This window comes from Muscardinus avellanarius, assembly GCF_963383645.1.
Source record: "Muscardinus avellanarius genome assembly, chromosome: 16".
Classification (NCBI taxonomy): domain Eukaryota; kingdom Metazoa; phylum Chordata; class Mammalia; order Rodentia; family Gliridae; genus Muscardinus; species Muscardinus avellanarius.
The window spans coordinates 69006593-69029076 of record NC_137802.1 but is presented as its reverse complement, the minus strand read 5'-3'; the positions used below and the strand labels follow the sequence as shown (position 1 = coordinate 69029076).

Genomic DNA, 22484 nt, shown 5'->3' with positions numbered 1-22484 from the left:
TTTCCAAAATAAAAATGTAAAAATAGGTCTGGGAGTGAAGCCCGGAGGTAGAAGGGCTTCCAGGAACCCCAGTACCACCAAAAAAATAAAAAATAAATAAAAATTGGAAAAAAAATTGAAAAAAAAAAATTGGGTCTGTACTGAACATTTCCCTAAATATAATATAATGTAACAATTACTTACATAGCATTTACACTGTATTAGACATTATAAATAACCTGGAAATTATTTAAAGCATAGGGAAGGATGTGCGCAGGTCATATGCAAAGACTATACCCATTCTACAAACTGGAGGTAAGCATCTGCTGGTTTTTTTGGGTTTTTTTTGTAGTACTGAGATTGAACCCAGGGGCATTCTACCTCAGAGCTACATCCCCAGCTCTACTTTAGCTGAGGCTGGCCCTGAACCAGTAATCTTCTTATCTCAGCCTCCCAAGTGCTGGGATTACAAGAATGTGCCACCATGCCCAGCCTTATCCCTTATTTGAAACAGGGCCTCACTAGGTTGCAGGAGGCCTCACTAAGTAGCGGAGGCTGGCTACATACCTGTGATCCTTCTGTCTCAGCCTCCCAAGTACTGGGATTACAAGAGTGCACCACCATGCCTGGTTGTTAGTGGTACTTTTTCTGTTAGTGGTACTACGGATTAAACCTAGGGACATTCTACCTCCAAGATACACCCCCTGCCCTTTTAATTTTTTATGTCTCCCTAGGCTGCAGAGTCTCCTCACATAGCTGGGGCTGTCCTTGAATCTCCATCTGACTGTCTCAACCTCCCAGGTACTGGGATTTCAAGCATGTGCCACACGCCCAGCTCAAAGCAGTTCTTAATTACAAAACTTGGTCCCTATTCCCAGGACCTAAAGTAAGAGAATTTGTTCTCTTTGAAGAAGACAAAATGTCCCAGAATGATGCCTCAAAAGGTGCACTTTCGAGACATAGTGAGTGGCACAGCCACTTAGCCAGCACAAGGTCTTACCCCTCTTCACCACAGACTCTTGCTCAGCTAATCACTCTCAGCTGCTCCCAGGAGGGATGAGAAATGGCTATGTTGTTTCAAAAAACACCATTTGGCAAGGCTTGTCCAGAGTGGAAGGCGTATTCCTAGAACAAAAGGACTGGGGCGAGGCTAAATTAAAAATTTAGACTGGCCAATTCCTGTTGCACTCCTTCACTTCCAGGTGACCTGAGAAGCTGGGTGCGTAGGCAGCCCTACACCTGCTGGATCCCCCACTTGGGATACAGAACGAGAGTGGGCTGTGAGAGCCAGGCCTCTTACCTTTCTGGTCTAGGGCCCGGCACAATCTGCCAGGCTAGAACGCCAGTCCGCCTCAGCACTTCCTCGTTCCTACACAGTCTCAAGGTTCTTTCTATACAAAGTTTGCTTTATCCCAGGAAATGTCCACATGGTCAGAGTTCGTTACTAGTGGGACAGATCTTGACCAGACAAATGAATTGAGCCACAACATTAAAATGCCTTGTCCACAACCAGCCACCCGCCACAGCCAGCACCAAATACCTGTGGGTCATCAGCCTCAGGTTTTTCAGTCTCTGAATCGTCATCTTCCTACAAGACAAAGAATTTAGAGGATTAAGCTTAAAGGAGCGGGCCTGAGGGGTCTCACATGCATAACTAAGGTTGGAGCAAACAGCCCATTTACAGCGGGGTCACCCCACCAAGAAGCCCTCCCCTACCACATGACCCAGAACTAGAGAAAGGTGAAAAGGAGATGTTCTGGGGGAGGGGTGAAAAAACCACAGCAGCCCACAGTAAGCAGTTACTCCACTGGTGCCACCATCCACATCATGAAAACGCCCAAGGCAACGGTCACATTAAAAAGCGGAGAGAGGCTGCAGTATGCTTCAGACAAGAATAAGACCAGGCCACAGGATAAAACAGGCAGAGTGTTTCCACTGAATTCCTTAAAACCATGATCGCCAACTCTCTCCCCTTCTTTGCCTTTCATATCCACAAACATCAGACATGGACCTACCATAACACCGTTCAACATCAAAGTGCTGAACCCAGCACCGCAACCCAGTGGCACCTGCGCTCACATGAGCACAGGGAGAAGGCCTCCACATGGCCACGGCTAGTGACTGAGGAGAAGAGGACCAGACAACCACAGCCTTCCCTGGGTCCCAGCTGAGCGGTCACATTACTGTCACCGGCCCATTCTACCCTGCCTTGTTCCCTATCCAAATGAGACCTGCCTGAGTCAGAGCACCATGTGGGTAAGACATTCTCTAGAGCAAACCCACCATTCCACTGAGCACTTATGCCATGCAAGGAAGGCCCAAGATCCAAGGAAGGCCCAAGATCGGGTGCAGAGAGAGGCTGGGCCCTATTACTTAGTTACGTCCACCAGCCTATGATCACCTGCAACTCCCAATGCATGGGAGCCTTTAACTAAGTGCCCAGGAAAAACTGGTTTCATCTGAAACTGTCATGAGAAGTTGTTTCAACAAAGCTACACTTTAACTCAAACATGACAACGCACTCCAGATGTTACTATAAACACCACCTAAGAGACATGAACAAACTAATGATTCTGAAACTTATAAAGAGGCAGTGAGTCAAAGGCTGCAGAGAGTCTCCATAATTTCCTTAAAATGAAATCCATTAGCTAAATAATCAAGAGATGGAGTTCAGCTGAGTACAGTCACACTTCATATCACCTATCCTGGGACTGGATAAAAGGATTTTGCTAAGATATGAAATAAAGTTGAAATATGAAAATCCTAAGCAAAACAAATAGAACATTTAAAAAAATGCACATTATGCAAATGTACTAAAGAAAACAGTTATGAATATGAAGGGAGTATGTATGTACTTGAGAAAAGCCAAGAAAACAGCAAGCTTTTCTTTTGTTGGTACTGGGGCTGATTCACCGAGGGGCATTCTACCTCTGAGCTATAACCCAAGTCTGTGTGTGTGTGTGTGTGTGTGTGTGTGTGTGTGTGTGTGTGTGTGTGTGTGTTACAGAGGATTAAACCCAGGGTTTTTCTACCTCCGAGTTACACTTCTAGCTCTATTTTATTTTTATTTTGAAACAGTCTCTCTAGGTTGCAGACTCTTGCTACATTGCTGAGGCTGGGTTCTCCAGTCCTGAATTTGCAATCTTCCTGTCTCAGACTCCCAACAGGCATGTGCCACCACACCTGGCCTCATGAAACTTTTCCAAATAATTCAATCAACTCTTCATTATCAACATTAATGGATGGTGTTAAAGGCATGAAACTATCTCACACAAGACAGCACAATACATTTCTGTTTAGTTTGGAAAGTGTGTGTGTGTCTGTGTGTGTGTTGCTGAGGACTGAATCCAGGGCCTGCCAGGCAAGCACACTACCAGTTAGCTACATTCCAGCCCTAATTTGGAAAGTGTGTGTGTGTGTGTGTGTGTGTGTGTGTGTGTGTGTGCGCGCATGTGTGCACGTGCATGTGCACGCATTGTGTGTTAGTTACTGGGGATTGAACCCAGAGGCATTCTACCTCCGAGTTACACCACAAGCCCCATTTTATGATTTTGTTTTATTTTTGAAACAGGGTCTAAGCCGGGCATGGTGGCGCACTCTTATAATCCCAGCACTTGGGAGGCTGAGACAGGAGGATCCCATAGGTTCGAAGCCAGCACCAGCTACTGAGTGAGGCTCTCAGAAACTTAGTGAGACCCTGTTTCCAAATAAAGTATAAATTAGGTCTGGGAGGATAGCCTGGAGGTAGAAAAGCCCCTGGGTTCCACCCCCAGTACCACCAAAAAAAAAACCTCTAAACAACACAGGGTCTAAGTTGCAGAGGGCCTCACTAAATAGCTGAGGCTGCGAATCTGGGATCCTCCTGTCTCAGCCTTCCAAGGACACAGATTACAAGTGAGCACCACCATGCCTAGCTTATATTTTATTTTGAAACAGGATTTCACTAAGTTATGGAGGGCCTCACTAAAGTGCTAAGGCTGGCTGCAAACCTCAGCCTCCCAAGTACTGGGATTACAAGCATGGGCCACCACATCTGGCTTGGAAGGCATTTTAATGCTAACATCTATGTATCAAGGTGTAACAAAAATTTCAGACACATGATAAAGTATCCTTTATAATAATAATTATGACAAATTATTACTATAATAATGATATATAATAAGTGTATCATTTATTTATTTTATGCTGCTGAGAATGAAAGGTCTTGCACATGCGAGGCAAGTAGTGCTCTGTCACTGAGCTGTATCATGAGACTCCAAACTTAAAATTCTGGCTCATGCTGCTCAGGTGACTGTGAATCCTAAGTCCTTCTTGTTAATAAGGACACAACTTCGCCTTTCTTTGTTACCCAGCACCTATTTAATGTCAGGATTTGTGATCAAGAACTAAGGGCTTTCTGATAAAAGTGACAAATAAAATGTCAAGGAAGAGGTTATGAAGCATCGAAGAGAATGAAAACAAAATAAATTTCCTTCCTTACCTTGGTAATAAACTGAAGTATTTGACTGAACCCCAAACAAGATTTAAAACAATACAGAGTTGATTGCAGATATAAATGAAACACCAATTAGGATGACCACACTGTTACAAAAGGAATAAATCATTTAAACAGGGAAGACTAACATAAACCACCCAGTGATATGAGTTAAAGGAAACAGTCCACTATCTTTCCCTACAAATTTCAATTTATATGTTCAGACAAAATGTTTCAGGTGAAAACAAAGTTTAGTTTTCAAACAGAACGACTGATATTCAACTGTTTCTTCAACTGACAACAAACAGAGGGGGAGAAGGACAAAGTGAGACACAAATGGAATACGGGTGCCATATTTCCAGAAGTTTCTGACAAAGTGGTAACTGGACAGGTCCAGATCTGAGAGATTTACCTACCGACGGTTTGCTGTTCTCGTCCTCCTCTTCCTCATAACCATCTTCATCGACACCTAAGCGAGAAAAGTCATCCTCTCCATAAGCATCAGATACCAATCCACCTTTTTCTTCTGAAAGTAGGGAAAATGGAGAAAATAACTAATAGCTTGAATGGCCAGGATTACCTTTGAAGATAAAAGGAGAATCCAAATCTCATATAAGTGACCAGAGGCACGGATCCCACCCTTGGGAAGGGCATAATTTAGGGGGAAAAAATTATTAAAAGAATAGGGAAGCTGGGTGTGGTGGTACTTGCCTATAACCCCAAGTACTTGGGAGTCTGAGACAGGAGGATTGCAGGCTTGTGGGCCTTCTGCAACTTATTGAGACCCTGTTTCAAAATAAGGAATAAAAAAAATGGGGCTAGGTTAGAGGTGTAGCTCAGAAGTAGAATATCCCTGGGTTTAATCCCCAGTACCACACACACCAAAAAAATGTCCTTTTTTAATGCCCTCAGTTCAGGCTGAGGGATGTAACTCAGTAGTAGAGTGCTTGCCTAGCATTAGTGAGACTCTGGGTTAGATTCCCAGGACCGGGGGTCAGGGGTGTCCTAAAGCTGTCAGTCCATCTATTAGACCAATTGAAGCCTTCTCTTCTCCAATTTTTTTTTTTCTCTCCCTTTACTGAAAATGGAACCCAGGGGCGGAGCTACACCCTCAGCCCTATATTTTAATTATTTATTTTGAAACAATGTCTCACTGAGTTGCAAAGGGCCTCACTAAGTAGCTGAGGCTGGCAAACCACAATCCTCCTGTCTCAGCCTCCCAAATGCTGATGTTACAAGCTTGCACCACCATGCCTGGCTTTTCTCTGAACTATCTTGACATGTGACTTAAACATCTTTTTTGGCATGCATATCTTACATCTTAGGCACCTGTGAAATTTGCCTTCTCCTAAAGACAAGGACTGTCTTGCTCATTTTTTTTTTACCACCACCCCTCACTTTTAGATGAGGAAACCCAAGGCCCAAATATTATTAGGTAACTTCCCTCTCTACTCCTCCCAAAATCTGTTCCCTTCTAACATTCTGATTCTCATTTCGAATAGGGCAACAAAATTAGTGGTGGGCTTAAAAACTCTCAAAGTAGCCCGGTGTGGTGGCGAAAGCTTGTAATCCCAGCGCTTGGGAGACTGAGACAGGAGGATCAAACAGGGTTGAAGCCAGTCTCAGCTACTCAGTGAGTCTCAGCAACTTAGTGAGACCCTGTTTCCAAATGAAATATAAAATAGGTCTGGGAGTATAGCCCGGAGGTAGAAAAGCCCCTGGGTTCCATCCCCAGTACCACAAAAACAAACAAACAAAAAATTTAAAAAAACTCTCAAAGTAAAGCCAGGGGTAGTGGCACATGCTTCTAATCCCAATACTTGGGAGGCTGAGATCAGCGAATTGCGGTTCGAGGCCAACATCAGCTACTTAGCGAGGCCCTCTGAAACTCAGTGAGACCCTGTTTTAAAATAAAGATTAGCCGGGCGTGGTGGTGCACGCTTGTAATCCCCGCGCTTGGGAGGCGGAGACAGGAGGATCGCGCTGGCTTAAGAGACCCTATTTCCAAAAATAAAATAGGTCTGGGAGTGTAGCCCAGAGGTAGAAGGGCTTCCAGGAACCCCAGTACCACCAAAAAACAAATAAAATAAAATAAAATAAAGATTAAAAAATGGGGCGGGGGGGTGAGGCTCGGAAGTAGAATGCCCCTGAGTTTCATCTCCAGTACTGAAGGGGGTGGGTGGGGGACTCAAAGTAACAATCACCTACAGAACTTAAGAATCTCACAAATACCCAGAGTCTACCAAGACCTAGAGAATTCCTTTCCATTTGGAGGGCAGACATGTCTTTTTAAAAGCTTCAAATACATCTAGCGCACATTCCTAATTTAACAGTTACCAAACAAGGCGCAAACATCATCCTCCACGTACGTTTTACTTCTCTCTGTCCTCCATCAAGCAAGAAGCCGTAGGAACAGTTAGCGATGCCGCTGCGGGGGATACCTCTCCCTTTTAGTCCATCCCCTCTACCCGAAGATTCTTATTAAGTTTCAGCAGAATAGGAGAAGCAAAGGGGGGAGACAGCTGATTCATAACTACACAGCCTCTAATGTTATATCTAAGCCGGAATCCTAACTGCGCGTCGGAGTTCCGGGGCCCGAATTGTGGGGCACAATGAACCTCTTTCCCTCCCGCCCCGCTAGGGGGGCCGCATTCTGGGCAGACGCTCGAGTCCCACGTCCAGCTTCCCACTCGGGCCTTACCCGCCGCGCTGCCCACAGCTTCGACTCCAGCCTCGCCATCAGACTCGGGCTCTGAATCTTCTGCGTAAACTGCCAAAGACGATAGAACATTCTTCTTCCCCGCCATTTTTACTCCCACGGCCCTAGCGTAGCTCACGCCCAGGGCTCAAAGGCGCCGACTTTCGTGCGGAAAGGCAACTTCTTCCGGATCCCAGAAGGCTCCGCGCCAGACTGAGAGCCAATCAAAACGACCGCTTCCGAGCCCGGCCCGCCCCTCATGCCTGCGCTCGCGCAACGTCATCACTGCGCGACGGACAGAAGGATTTAGGGCTCTCCCTGACGTGAAGTTGCCGGGAGTTGGCTTTCACTGACCCGGGAGTGAAGGATGGGGGTCTTTGACTAGTTTCAGAGCCAGCCGGCAGCTGCGAGCCGCAAGAGCCCTTCGCCCCTGAGCGGCCCACAGCCGGCTCTGACATCTTGGCGTGAAGAGAAGGAGCTTTCGTCTGGCCAAGGGAGCAAATTGTGATCTGGGGCTGAGAGGAAGAAGAGTGGAAGGATCGGGTCCTGGGGTGGGGGTGGGGGGGTGGGGAGAATGGTCGTCATGGCTGCCCTTCCAGAAGACGGAGCAGGAGGTGGATCTTAGACCAACAGTTCACGTTCTTTAAGCGGTTCCGAAGACACTGGTGTCTGTGGTGACCCGGTTCCCGGCCCTAAAGCTGTCCGGGGGCCTGGGGCGATTCAATGTGTTTATTTTCCCTGAGAGAAAAAGTGAAGATGTTGATTGGCCAGGACTGATACTGCTTGAGGCAGCTCACCTTTGGCTTTATTACTTGAAAATAATATATTGTTTAAATGTTATATAGCTGATTTATACCCAGAAGGAAAATTAGCTGTAATTTTAAAGGAGAACAGAGAGGTCTCGTGGCAACTTTTCACAACCTTTGGCCACTGCTTTTGGCTAAGATGAGTACCCACCCTTCCTCCACTCCTTTTGGCCCTGAGCGGCGAGTCCGGAACACGTTGAAGAAAGTCTTTGGGTTTGAGTCTTTTAAAACGCCTTTACAGGAGAGAGCAACCATGGCTGTAGTGAAAGGTAACCTTGTCAAACTACCTCCCTTTCAATTCCTCCTGGCTGTACCATAGCACTGCAGCAGAACACTCTCCCCAAAACCCTCCTACCTCCTCCTCATCCTTGGTCCACAGCTGGCTTTGGAAACATTTAACTGGTCACCCAAAGCTTGAGACTGTTTATTTAACTTTTTGTGCAGTACTGAGGTTGGAACTCAGTAGCATTCTACTTCCGAGCTACACCCCAGCCCCCTTTTTTTTTATTCTTTATTTTGAAACGGGGTCTCATTAAGTTGTGGGAACCTCTCACTAAGTAGCTGAGGCTGGCCATGAACCTGCAATCCTCCTGTCCCAGCCTCCCAAGAACTGGGATTACATGCATGCGCCACCACTCAAAGTTTGAGATTTTAATGGCAGGGCCACTCACCAATTCTGGTTCTATTATTTTTTTATTTTATTTTTGGTGGTACTGGGGGTAGAACCCAGGGGCTTTCTACCTCTGAGCTATACTCCCAGACCTATTTTATATTTTATTTGGAAACAGGGTCTCACTAAATTGCTGAGAGCCTCACTAAGTAGCTGAGGCTGGCTTCGAACCTGTGTGATCCTCCTGTCTCAGCCTCCCAAGCGGTGGGATTACAAGCGTGGGCCACCACGCCTGGCTTCTGGTTCTTCTATTTAATAGATCTACAAATTGTGTTTGAAAAATCATTCTTAAATTCCTATTGTATGTTTGCATGTAGGCAGTAGAAGGTAGCAGAAATGGCCTAATCCCGTTACTAATCTTTTGGGTAATCCCCTCATTGAAAATTAAGCAGCCTGGGTCCCAGGTAGTGTAAAAGGAATAATGATAAATGGTGACCATTGGAGGTTGTCCAGAGAGGAGCAGCAGTGTAATAGTAATGATACATTTATTTATTTTTTTCTTTTTTTGTGGTACTGGAGGTGGAGCCCAGGGGTTTTCTACCTCCGGGCTATATGCCAGCCCTATTTTATAATTTATTTGGAAACAGGGTCTCACTAAGTTGCTGAGAGCCTCACTAAGTAGCTGAGGCTGGCTTCGAACCTGTGCGATCCTCTTGTCTCAGCCTCCCAAGCACGGGGATTACAAGCATGCCCCACCACGCCCAGCTCTTTGTAATGATACACTTATAAACAAGACTCTTTTTGGTACAGAGGATGGAACCCAGGGCACTCTACCTCCACGCTAGATGCCCAGCCCTACTTTTTATTCTTTATTTTGAAACAGGGTCTCACTGAGTTGCAAAGGGTGTCACTAGGTAGCTGAGGCTGTCCATGAACTGCGATCCTCCTGTCTCAGCCTACCCAATGCTGGGATTACAAGCATGCATTATCACACCGGCCTTATTTTTATTTTAAAACAGGATCTCACTAACTTGTTGAGGCTGGCCTCAAACTTGCAATTCTCCTGTCTTAACTCCCAAGTAACTAAGATTCCATTCCTGGCTGTTAGCCTTGGGTTTTTTTTTTTTTTTTTCTTTTTCTTTCTTTTTGTGGTACTGGGGATTGAACCCAGAACATCATTCTACCTCTGAGCTACATCCCCAGCACTATTTTATTTTTATTTTATTTCTTTTTTCTTTCTTTTTTTTTTTTTTTTGCTGGCCCAGGGATGGAACCCAGGGGCATTCGACCTCCGAACTACACCCCCTGCCATATTTTTTATTCTTTATTTTGAAACCGGGTCTCACTGAGTTGCAGAGGGCCTCACTAAGAGAGCACTACTTGCTGAGGCTGTCCGTGAACCGCGATCCTCCAGGTCTCAGCCTCCCGAATGCTGGGATTACAAGCATGCGCCACCGCGTCCGGCTTATTTTTATTTTAAAACAGGGTCTCACTAAGTTGTGGTGGGCCTCATAAAGTTCTGGGGTTGGCCACCAACCTGAAATCCTCCTGTCTTAGTTTCCCAAGTACTGGGATTACAAGCATGCACCACCACGCCCAGCTTAGCCTTGATACCATAAATGAAAAGAGTTTGCACACATTTCCAAATCTCCCAGGACCCCTTCCCTTTTCTTAGAAAGGAAAAGGAGATTGACATGACATTAAGATCTTCCCATGTGCCCCACAGTGCTAGGTACTTGCCCTTCATTCTCATTTCATTTTCTACAGCCTCCACGAGAAGGCAGAAAGCAATGAGATGGTATCTTGTATTTTTGCAGGTGACAAGGACGTCTTTGTGTGCATGCCCACAGGAGCAGGAAAATCCCTCTGCTACCAACTCCCTGCCCTGTTGGCCAAAGGCATCACCATCGTAGTCTCTCCTCTTATTGCTTTGATCCAGGTGAGGCTTAGGGAAATGAAGATGGGGCCCAAAAAGATGAGGAAAAGGGTCCTTTTTATAAATAGAAATTTCACTTCTCCTTTATTTGGTCTTTGCCTCGTATTTCCTCTAGTTTGCCTATGTCACTTCTGTTTGGGGTGTCTGAATTGCCCAACGTAGGGGGTCTCCTAGTACATGTCATTCTGGCGGGTCATAAATGAGTCTTTGGTGTTTTGATTGCCTGAGGTTTCTCACCTGTTTTTTTTTCTCCAGCGGAGTGTGTGTGTGTGTGTGTGTGTATAGTATTTATACATACATACTCGTACAGCGTGTGTGCAATCATGATTTTAGCATAGGAAGATGCAGGTGGCTAGATAGCTACATTGATATGAGGAGCTCCTGCTGTTTGGCAAAGGCAGAGGAATGTGAAACAGAGAAAGAGATGAGAAACGGGTTGGGACCTTATTAACATCTGCTCTGCAGATGTTCCGACTGAATCTGTGCCTGCAGATGGGCTGATAGAATTGAGGAAGCATGGTTGTATGGTTGAGAGCCATCGACTTAGAAAAATAGGTGCAAGATGGGGAACAAGTTATACTCAGTGAATGTTCCCCAGGACTTAGGCTTTTGTGTGCTTAGTGTATATTCATGATACCTTTGAGGTGTGCAGTTTCGTTTAATTCTTACCACAATCGTATTTGATAGTTACTATTTCTATAGGAGAGAGAAGGAAAGGAGAACCCAATCCTGGGCAATTAAGAAACAGCCCGAAAGCTTGTGGCAATTAAGTGAGCCAGGTTTCGGTTAGACTCCATAGCCTGTCCTCCCAACTATTTCGCTTTGTATATTTCTGCGCAAAGTGAAGATGTACTGGAGGGAGGGAGAAGATGCTTTATGACTGGGGAATCCCCCAGAGCTGCCATGGCGTTTACGTGGGACCTCAGGATCCAACAGGCTTCATCCCTTCTGCCTGCAGGACCAGGTGGACCACCTGCTGGCCCTCAAGATACAAGTGAGTTCCCTGAACTCAAAGCTTTCAGCACAGGAGAGGAAGGAGCTGCTCTCTGACCTAGAGCGAGAAAAGCCCTGGACCAAGCTTCTCTACATCACCCCAGAGATGGCGGCTGCGCCCTCCTTCCAGCCCACCTTGAATTCCCTCGTGTCCCGTGGCCTGCTTTCCTACTTGGTGGTGGATGAAGCTCACTGTGTTTCTCAGTGGGGGCACGACTTCCGGCCTGACTACTTGCGTCTAGGTACCCTGCGCTCCCGCTTGGCGCATGCCCCGTGTGTGGCTCTGACCGCCACAGCCACCCCACAGGTCCAAGAGGATGTGTTTACTGCCCTGAATCTGAAGCAGCCAGTTGCCATTTTCAAGACTCCCTGTCACCGGGCCAACCTCTTCTATGACGTGCGGTTCAAGGAGCTGATTACTGATCTGTATGGGGACCTGAGGGAGTTCTGTCTTAAGGCTCTTGGACAGAAGGCTGATGAAGGGGTGAGGCACTGATGTTGGGGGGCCAAGGTACTATCTGCAGCACAGAGATGGATATCAGTGTTTTGTTTTTTTTTTTTTTTTGGTGGTACTGGGGTTCCTGGAAGCCCTTCTACCTCCGGGCTACACTCCCAGGCCTATTTTTACATTTTTATTTGGAAACAGGGTCTCTTAAGCCAGCGCGCGGGGCTGGCTTCGAACCTGCGCGATCCTCCTGTCTCTGCCTCCCAAGTGCGGGGATTACAAGCGTGCGCCACCACACCCGGCCTGGATATCAGTTTTTTAAGACCTTTGCTTTTTCTTGCCTCCTGAGCTAAGGGAAAAAAAAAAAACTTAAACAACGTAAAGCTTGTAGACAAGCCAGGTGTGACGCCACACACCTATAATCACAGCTATGCGGAAGGCCAAAGCAGGAGGATCGCAAGTTCCAGGCCAGCCTGGCAACTTAGCGAGAGCCTGTCTGAACACCTTTAAAAACAGCTAGCGGTGCAGCTCTGTGGTAGAGCACTGGCCTAGCATGTGCACGGCCCTCAGTTCCGTCTCCAGCACCACAAAATAAAAAGGAAAACCTTTGTGCACAGTGAGAGCTGTCCCTCCTTAACCGGCATTTTCCGCCGCACTGGGGTTCCCTTGTCCTGGATCCTTCAGTAGAAGGCGCACAGGTGGTCCCTGTGTGTGAGGCCTTTGCAGACCTACACAGGTGTTTGCAGGAAGCGGAGGAGCCTAAACAACCATGCCTGGCTCACAGAGCTTTTTTTTTTTTTTTTTTCTGGGTGGATGGTATACTAGGGATTGAACCCAGAGGCATTTACCTCTGAGCTACACCCCCAGCATTATTTTATTTTATTTATTTTTGTTTTGTTTTGTTGGTGGTACTGGGCTTCCTGGAAGTCCTTCTACCTCTGGGCTACACTATTTTTATATTTTTTTAAAATTTGGAAACAGGGTCTCTTAAATCAGCAGGGCTGGCTTCGAACCTGCGCGATCCTCCTGTCTCCACCTCCCAAGCGCAGGGATTACAAGCGTGCGCCACCACACCCGGCTATTTTTTATTTTGAAACAGGGTCTCGCTAAGTAGCTGAGGCTGGCTTTGAACCTTGCTCCACCTGCCTGGCACAGAGCTTCTTTTAAAGCAGGCTTCATTGAAGTGGGCTGAGTATTCTCTTCTTCTCGTGCTTATTTTCTTCCCATGTCTTTCCCACTCAGGTGTGGTCCGGCTGTGGCATTGTCTACTGCAGGACTAGAGAGGCTTGTGAACAGCTGGCCATAGAGCTCAGTAGCCGGGGTGTGGACGCCAAGGCTTACCATGCAGGTAAGGGAAGCCCAGCCCCTTCATAGTGCTCTTCGTGATGATTCCTAGATAATTGAGTGGTCTGTTGTCTTTTTCTATCTACCCATGCAGAGTTAAAGTGATTTATTAAATCCACTAAAAGAGGTCTAGGCATGAATGAGATCTAACACGATAGTTGTGTCTCCTGAATTCTTTTTCCTGCCCCGTGTACACCCAGCAGAGGTGATAAGTTTTTATGAGCCTGATAATTATCAAAAGCCAGGTTGAAAGAGCACAGGCTTTGGAAGCCAGTGGACTTGGGTTTTTTTTGTTGTTGTTTTGTCTTTGTTTTTTAGTTAGCGGAACTGGGAATGGAACCCAGGTGCATTCTACCTCCGAGCTACACCCCCTGCCCTATTTTTTATTCTTTATTTGGAAACAGGGTCTCACTGAGTTGCAAAGGGCCCACTAAGTAGTAGCTGAGGCTGTCCGCGAACCACAATCTCCTGTCTCAGCTTCCCAAATGCTGGGATTACAAGCGTGCGCCACCACGCCCGGCTTAGACTTGGTTTTTTTTGTTTTGTTTTGTTTTTGTTTTTTTGATGGTACTGGGGGTTGGAACCCAGAGGCTTTCTACCTCCAGGCTATACTCCCAGACCTTTTTTATATTTTATTTGGAAACAGGGTCTCTTAAGCCAACGCAGCTGGCTTCGAACCTGTGCGATCCTCCTGTCGTAGCCTCCCAAGCGCTGGGATTACAAGTGTGCGCCACCACGCCCGGCCTAGACTTGGGTTTTAACCTTGGCTTTAACATTTATTGAATGCTCTGCTCATTCACATGGGCCCAACAGCGCTGAGGTCTTTATGTTTATTAACCGAGGCTCTGGGAGGGTAAGTGCCTGACCCATGGTCATGCAGCTGGGAAGTGTTGAATCCAGGGTGTGTATAAAGTGCCCAGCACAGTGTTAAACCCAAAATAGCCGGGCGTGGCGGCGCACGCTTGTAATCCCCGCGCTTGGGAGGCGGAGACAGGAGGATCGCGCAGGTTCGAAGCCAGCCGCGCTGGCGTAAGAGACCCTGTTTCAAAAATATAAAATAGGTCTGGGAGCGTAGCCCGGAGGTAGAAGGGCTTCCAGGAACCCCAGTACCACCAAAAAAAAAAAAAAACAAAAAAAAACAACCCAAAATAACCCTCCAGGTGAACTGTGGGAACTGTTTCCTTCCTCACTTTCCCCTCCTTTCCAGGGCTGAAGCCTTCTGCTAGAACACAGGTGCAGAATGAGTGGATGGAGGGGAAGGTCCCTGTAATCGTTGCCACCATCAGTTTTGGGATGGGAGTGGACAAAGCCAACGTCAGGTGAGCGCCTCCCTTCCTTCCTGGTTAGGGCCTGGCTCAGGTTGGGCCACTTTGCACAGAGTCCTGAGTCCGCGTGCGCTGTCCAGTGCCTGGTGGGAGGGAGGCTTCAGGCGACGGCCCCCGGTACAACCCGGTGCTGACAGTTGCTGTGCCGCCTGCTCCCTGGGGGCCGCGCAGCCTTGGTCTGCCATCTTCAGGAGAGGACAGCACACGGATTGTTGGGCTTGCCCATCAGTACAGCCGGCTTGCTCACGTCTTTCAGGTGGACTCTGCAGTTTAAATGATTTTAAACTGCTCCCAGTGGGAAGCACGGGCACACATCTTATTATTGTCATCCCTGCTCACGACTTGCTGACAGTCTAGAAGGGTCGGGTTCATCCCAGGCTCCTCGCTCCACGCTGGCAACTGTGGGGAAGTCTATTACCTCCAGCCACAGCCTGAGCTCCGGGAAACATTTGGGCTGTACCCTGAAGCATTTTGCACTGACTGACACCAACAGTTATGCCTTGTATGATTTACGGAGCACTTTTGCATATGCATTTTGATAAGGAATGTCAGACGGGAATCTGAGTTGAACCCTGGTCTGCTGTGGTTTGTTAGAGGCCAACTTTTTTTTTCTTTTCTGGTGATAGGAAGGATTGACTCCAAGGGCATTCTGAGTTTCATCCCCTACCCTATTTTTTTTTTTGTGTGTGTGTGTGTGTGTGGTACTGGAGGTGGAACCCAGGTGCTTTCTACCTCTGGGCTATATTCCCAGACCTATTTGGAAACAGGGTCTCACTAAGTTGCTGAGGCTGGCTTCGAACCTATGGGATCCTCCTGTCTCAGCCTCCCAAGGGCGGGGATTACAAGCGTGCGCCACCACGCCCGTCTCCCAGCCCTATTTTATTTTTATTTTGAAATAGGATCTCAGTAGGCTGATGAGAGTCTCACTCTTGCTGAGGCTGTCCTCGAAACAGATCTTTCTATCTCTACCTGCCAAGTACTGAGATTACAGGTGTGCACCACCAAATTCCAGCTTATTTTTTGTTCTGAAACAGGGTCTCACTAGGTGGCTGAGTCTCCCGATGTTGCTGAGGGTGTCCTTGAACCTGTGACCCTCCAGTCTCAGCCTCCCAAGTACTGTGATTACTGGTGTATGTCACCACGCCTGGCTATTAGGGGCCAACTTTGAAGTCCCGCACCATTAGGCTCAAATCCTAGCTCTCTTGTCCTGTTACTTTGTGACTTTGTATAAATTAACCCTGCGAAACTCACATGATGGTGATAGAAACAATTCAGTGAGACCAATGTAAACCAGCTCATAGTAGCTACTTAGTAAAATATTATCCCTTTTCCTCTTCAGAGAAGGTATAACGAACTTAATCTAGGTTGTGCAGCTTCTAAGTGCCAGAGGCTGATCATGGTTTTTTTATTTTTTACTTTCCTGATGCTGGGATTGAACCCAGGAACATTCTACCTCGAAGCTAAACCCTCAGTCCTTTTTATTTTTCATTTTGAAATAGGGTCTCACTAAGTTACTGAGAATCTTACTAAATTGCTAAGGCTGACCTCAGAACCTGTGACCCTACAAGCCAGGCATGGTGGTGCACGCTTGTGATCCCGGTACTTGGGAATCTGAGAATCTGAATCACAAGTTCGAGGACAGCCTCAGCAAGTAGCGAGATTCTCATCAACCTAGCGAGACCTTGTTTCCAAACAAAAAATAGAAACAAGGCTGGGATGTAGCCTGGAGAGAGATTACCTCTGGGTTCCAGCCCCAGTAACACACACACACAGGCATGCATGTGCACACCCCCCCCCCACCTACCTCCACTCAACAACTACCTATGATCCTTTTATCTCAGCCTCCCAAGTACGTGTGTACCACCAGGCCCAGCCTAATCATGTCTCTTTTTTTTTCTTTTGGTACTGGAGATTGAACTCAGGGCATTTTACCTCTGAGCTACATTTTAAAAAATTTGAAACAGGGTCTTGTTAGATTGTTGAGAGTCTCACTAAGTTGTGTGTGGGGGGAGGGGTACCGGGGTTTGAACCCAGGGACGTTCTTCTTCTACCACCAAACTATACCCCCAGCCCTCTTTTTCTTTTTTTTCTTCTTTTCTTTTTTTTTCTTTTTTCCTTGTGGTACTGGGGTATGGAACTCAGGGCATCCTACCTCTGAGCTACACCCCCAGCCCTATTTTTTATTTTTTACTTTGAAACAAGTTCTCACTAAGTAGCTGAGGCTGGCCACAAACCTACGATCTTCCTGTCTCAGCTTCCCAAGTACTGGGATTTCAAAGCATACACCACTACGCCTGGCTTAATCATGTCTTTTTAAGTCTGATACTTATTCCAGTGGACTTCTGGCTGTGAACTTGGTTTTCGGGGTTATCCCCCATTTGTGCTGGAACTGCCCTAAATTTTGCTGCAGCCCCTAAGTTGAACTACCCTGTGGCAGAAAGACCTGCCGACGGCTTCAGGCATGTTATCCAGCTTGCGCCAGGATATTCTCTCCGTCCCCTGTGTGTGAGTCTCCCTGTGCCCGGCCACTGTGGGTAAAGCCCTGCTCGACTGCCACAGGATCACTCCTCCACCACGTCTCATGCTGCTGTCCTCTTGGGTCCTACAGATTTGTCGCCCACTGGAATATTGCCAAATCGATGGCTGGGTACTACCAGGAGTCTGGCCGGGCTGGCAGGGACGGGAAACCTTCTTGGTGCCGTCTCTATTACTCTAGGAGTGACCGGGACCAAGTTAGCTTCCTGATCAGGAAGGAAGTAGCCAAACTCCAGGTAAGTCCTGAGCAGTAGAAGCCTTTTCTCTCTGAACCGACCACTCTCCAACTTTCCACAGCTTATTTTATTTCCTGGCCTACAAGGAAAATGATGTGTAGGTGGGCAGGCAACTGGCAACAAGCTAGGTTAGACCTTTCTGTCTCTCTCCCTTACTCTCTCTCCCCTCCCCCTCCTTTTCCCCTTTCGTGTGTGTGTGTGTGTGTGTGTGTGTGTGTGTGTGTGTGTGTGTTTTATACTGGGTATCAAATCCAGGAGCATTCTACCTCTGAGCTATAGCCAAAGCCCAATTTATTTACCTTTTGAAACAGTGTTGCTGATAAGTCTATTTGCTGAAATCTGCTCAAGCCTGCAATCCTACTCACTCAGCCTCCCAAACACTGGAATTACAGGCTATATTTTTTTTTTAACATTTTTTTTTTATGTTACTGGCGATGGAACTCAGGGGCATTCTACCTCCACGCTACACCCAGCCCTATTTTATATTTTATTTGGAAACGGTCTCACTGAGTTGCTGAGAACCTCATTAAGCTGCTGAGGCTGGCTTCAAACCTGCGATCGTCCTGTCTAAACCTCCCAAATACTGGGATTACCAGCGTGCACCACCACACCTGGCTCTTTATGAATATTTAAATTACCTGAATACAGTCTTATATATATGTTACTTTATGTACTCAAGATCAATCTGGGCAGCTGGGTGTGCTACTGGGCCCAATCCTCTGTAACACACACACTCAAACAAAGATTATACCTTTTTTTTTTCTCTTTTTTTGCAGTACTGGGGATTGAACCCAGGGACATTCTACCTTCAAACTATACCTCCAGCCCTGTTTTATTTTTAATATTTTGAAACAGGGTCTCAATAGATTGCCAAGGGCCTTGATAAGTTGCTGAGGCTACCCTCGAACCTACAATCCTCCTTTCGAAGTCTCTGAAGTACTGGGATTGCAAGCATGCATTACCCTACCTGGCTATGTTCTTTGTATTTGTTTTCAGCGTGTGTGTGTGTGTGTGTGTGTGTGTGTGTGTGTGTGACTGAGGATTGAACCCAGGGGCATTCTACCTCCAAGCTACACCCCCAGCCCTATTTTTTATTCTTTATTTTGAAACAGGGATTCACTAAGTTGCGAAGGGCCTAAGTAGCTGAGGCTGGCCACAAACCTGTGATCCTCCTGTTGCAGCCTCCTGAGTACTGGGATTACAAGTGTGGGCCACCACACCGGGCTTGACATTTTATTTTTAACTGGTTATACATTCTTTGCAGAAAGCTTAGAAATATACCCAAACATATAAAGGAATTTGGTATATAAATCAAACATTTAAAGGAACTTAGTGTTATAAATCAACAGGAAAAGGAGGAACTGTTGAATACTGCTAAAAAGGATAAAATTAGGTTCTCACCTGATACCATAAACATAAGAATTACAGATGGATTAAATACCTTAAAAAATTATAAGCCGGGCATCGTGATGCATGCTTGTAATTCCAGTGTTTGGGAGGCTGAGACAGTCGTTTTCTCTCTCCAGGAAAAGAGAGGGAACAAAGAATGTGATAAAGCTGCCCTCATGGCCTTCGACGCCCTGGTGGCCTTTTGTGAAGAAGTGGGGTAAGTGACTTACTTCCCCTGCGGAGTAAAGTGTGGGGAGACCGTTTCCTCCCCAGTTCCCAGTACTTAACCAGTTGACATGCGAAGGTCACCATGTTGGGCAGTGTGGCAGTCAGGACCTCCCTCTCTCCTGGAGGCTCTGGCAGAGTGAGGGTTTCTTCCGCGTGTGGGGCACTCATTCATCCTCCCGCTCCACCCTCTTGCAGGGTGGCTGGCCCCAGGAGCCAGGCCCAGTAATGTGGCCAGCCCTGATTACAGGGCTTATTACATTGGCATTATGGTCATCGCGGGCCACTGAGCTGGGGCTCTGGCTTCTCTTGGGTAATATTCACTCTTATCCGGGGCCCAAACAGAAGCATGTGACCCACTTACTCTTGGGTGGGGGCTGTCATGTGCTTCAGAGGAGTCAACCTTTCTTATGGCCCAGACTGCACGTGTGGATCCCTCTTGCCCCGTTTGTCTGCATCTGTAGTGATGTGGCAGGGACCATGGAAAGGGCCTGCTGGCTGCTCAGTGGCTGTCAGATTAGGGCTGGTCCTTTACTGTCGTGAGTGGCCCATGTGAGGCCCACCCAGAGGACTCTGTATACGTTGGTCTAAAAAGCTCAGACACCCCTGATCTCATCGGACAATACTGGGAGGACACGAGCAGAGCGATCCACTCGCGCTTAGAGATGCACACACCGAGATCCAGGAGGTCAGGTCACAGCTCCCAGCAAAGAGAAGCCACTACACTCGGTCTGCCTGCTTTTCAGTGGAGTGCGCATTTGGTGTGCCCGCGCCACCTTGGTTTTTGCAAGACTAGAGTTTTTTTTTTCTTTCCTCTTTTTGCAGTGCAGGGGATTGAACGCAGGGCTCTGAGCACTCTACCACTGAGCTATAGCTCAGCCCCCGCTTCGGGTCCTGAGGCAGGATGCCGAGTAAGAGCATAGTACAGCTTTGCCTCGCGTGTCTGCTCTCCTTTGGAGCTCAGGGACACACTTCAGGGCCTACGTCTGGATCCGCATCTCTCCTACTCACCAGCGAGCTGCTGGACTGAGCTGTTTCCTTCTGCAAACAGCCATCTTTAACTTGGCCACCGTGGCAGAACCATGCCCGGCAGTGCCAGGCCACCTTTTCCTACTGCCATTGCCACCAGAGATGCTAAATTTGGCTTTCTTGGGCTCCTTGAAAGGACCAACTGTTCTTTTTCTTTTTCTTTTCTTTTCTTTCTTTTTTTTTTTTTTTTTCTTGTAATACTGGGGATTGAAACCAAGAGCAGTCTATCTCCAAACTATACACCTAGCTCTTTATTCTTTGTGGTACTGGGAACTGAACTCAGGGGCATTCTACATCTGAGCTGCACTCTCAGTCCTATTTTATTTTATTTTTTGGTGGTACTGGGGGTGGAACCCAGAGGCTTTCTACCTCTGGGCTATACTCCCAGACCTATTTTCTCACTAAGTTGCTGAGAGCCTCACCAAGTAGCTGAGGCTGGCTTCGAACCTGTGCCGATCCTCCTGTCTCAGCCTCCCAAGCGCTGGGATTACAAGTGTGCGCCACCACGCCCGGCTCAGTCCTATTTTAATTTTAATTGTACTACTAGGGATTGAACCCAGAGGAGAGGCATTCTACCTCTAAGCTACACCATCAGCCCTATTTTTTATTATTTTTTCTTGCAGTACTGGGGATTGAACCCAGGGGCATTCTGCCTCCAAGCTATACCCCCAGCCCTATTTTTTATTCTTAATTTTGAAACAGGGTCTCATTGAGTTGCACAGGTCCTTACTAAGTAGCTGAGGTTGTCCGTGAGCCCAGATCTTCCTATCTCAGCCTCCTAAATGCTGGAATTACAAGCATGTGCCACCAAACCCAGCTTATTCTTTATATTGAAACAGGGTCTCACTAAATTGCAGAGGGCCTCACTAAGTAGCTGAGGCTGGCCATGAACCTGCGATCCTCCTGTCTCAGCCTCCCAAGTACTGATTACAAGCGTGTACCACCACGCCCAGCCTATTTTATTTTTTATTTTGAAACAGGGTCTCACTAAGTTGCTGAGGGTCCTATTAAGTTGCTAAGGCTGGCTATGAACTCACGATCCTCCTGTCTCAGCCTCCCAAGTACTGGGATTATAGGCATGCACAACCACACCTGGCTATTCCTAGCTCTTTTTTTTTTTTTTTTTTTTAGTACTGGGGGTGGAACCCAGGGGCTTTTCTACCTCCAGGCAATACTCCCAGACCTATTTTATACTTTATTTGGAAACAGGGTCTCACTAAATTGCTGAGAGCCTAAGTAGCTGAGGCTGGCTTCGAACCTGTGCGATCCTCCTGTCTCAACCTCCCAAGCGCTGGGATTACAAGCGTGCGCCACCACACCGGGCCTAGCTCTTTTTATTTTTATTTTGAAACAGGCTTTCGCCAGGTTGCAGAAAGTCTTGCACAGTTACTGAGGCTGGTCTTGAACCTGTGATCCTCCTGTCTCAGCTTAACAAGTACTGAGATTATCCAAGTGTTCTAATTGTCAGAGTTCCCTCTGCTGGGAACTCCATGGCTGGTTCTTATTTTTGGCTTGTTTGAGCCTCTGGTGGTGGTGGTGGGGGGTGTTAAAGCCTGCTGAGGAAGAGACAGATCGCCCTGCAGGGTCTGCCTCTGTTTCTTCTGTCTTATCCCAAGGAGCAGGGTTTTTCTTAAGCGCATTAGTAAGCCACGTGGGGTGAGGCCTCAGCATCAGTGGGCCAGAGTCCCATGATGGCCGCTGCCACCCCATGGGTAGCTTCAGAGCCCTGCGTCTTTGGCTGTGTGTGGGATTCTGGATCCCAGGACCCTGCAGACAGCATGTGTGTTTTGGTCACGGCTTTGAATGAAAGGGAATGTTTTTTTATTGCATAAGTGGGGCGTAACATGAAGAAAAGGCCCTTTCCCTGACAGATATTTGTCCCTTTCTAAGAATAGTTCTGGTTTGAGGTCAAGGTTGAGGCCCCAGTGGTGCCAGCCATCCCTCTGCCGGTGTCTGGCAGCGAGGGCCAGACCAGCGGGGTGAGTGTGGCTGGGGTGGGTCCATTACTAAAAGAACGCTGTTGTGGGGTTCCCAGGGCGGATCTGTGAGGGACACCAGGCAGGAGGAGGCCTGGGACAGTTAGGAATGAGCCAGGGTGGGGCCGCGGCAGTTCTCCTCACTTCTCAGCACGTAGCTCTTTTCTCTGGGCTACAGCCATGGAAAGCAGTATTCACGACCGCGCGTTTTGTGTCTTAGCATTGCGGGAACAGTTATTAGGCTTGAAGCTAACTCTGGCCTAGGTGCGCTAGCTCTGGGAGGAACAGCTCTGCCTTCAAGTCTGACCTGAATTGTCTCCTGGGGTCCTGGGGGGGCAGCGTCCTGCCCTTTATCCATTTGCGTGATAATGTCCTGTTCATTCCTTTGTTCTACCAACATATACTGATGGATGCCAACTGTGCCAAGCACACTGGCCACGGAGATGCAGTGCTGGGGAGGGCATTCCACCTCTGAGCTACACCC

The 22484-nt window shown here is 47.4% G+C and overlaps 2 protein-coding genes across 3 annotated transcripts in view; one reads left to right on the top strand and one right to left on the bottom strand.

Annotated features, from left to right (window-relative positions):
• SAP30BP (SAP30 binding protein) overlaps window positions 1–7260 on the bottom strand; it is a gene marked incomplete at both ends in the record, with an annotated part of 46029 nt that extends 38769 nt beyond the window's left edge. The window contains 3 exons of one of the 2 annotated variants that reach the window (XM_080712239.1): window positions 1520–1567; window positions 4870–4979; window positions 7155–7260. In XM_080712239.1, coding sequence (XP_080568365.1) covers window positions 1520–1567; window positions 4870–4979; window positions 7155–7260 — 264 coding nt within the window. The remainder of the gene's footprint in view (window positions 1–1519; window positions 1568–4869; window positions 4980–7154) is intronic. The other variant, XM_080712240.1, reaches the window with a different exon arrangement.
• An 836-nt stretch (window positions 7261–8096) lies between these two features.
• The window catches only part of RECQL5 (RecQ like helicase 5), a gene marked incomplete at both ends in the record, with an annotated part of 36905 nt that continues 22517 nt past the window's right edge, over window positions 8097–22484 (top strand). Inside the window, 7 exons of the mRNA XM_080714129.1 lie at window positions 8097–8226; window positions 10385–10506; window positions 11462–11980; window positions 13184–13289; window positions 14493–14604; window positions 17219–17381; window positions 18908–18987. Of these exons, the coding sequence (XP_080570255.1) occupies window positions 8097–8226; window positions 10385–10506; window positions 11462–11980; window positions 13184–13289; window positions 14493–14604; window positions 17219–17381; window positions 18908–18987 (1232 nt within the window). The remainder of the gene's footprint in view (window positions 8227–10384; window positions 10507–11461; window positions 11981–13183; window positions 13290–14492; window positions 14605–17218; window positions 17382–18907; window positions 18988–22484) is intronic.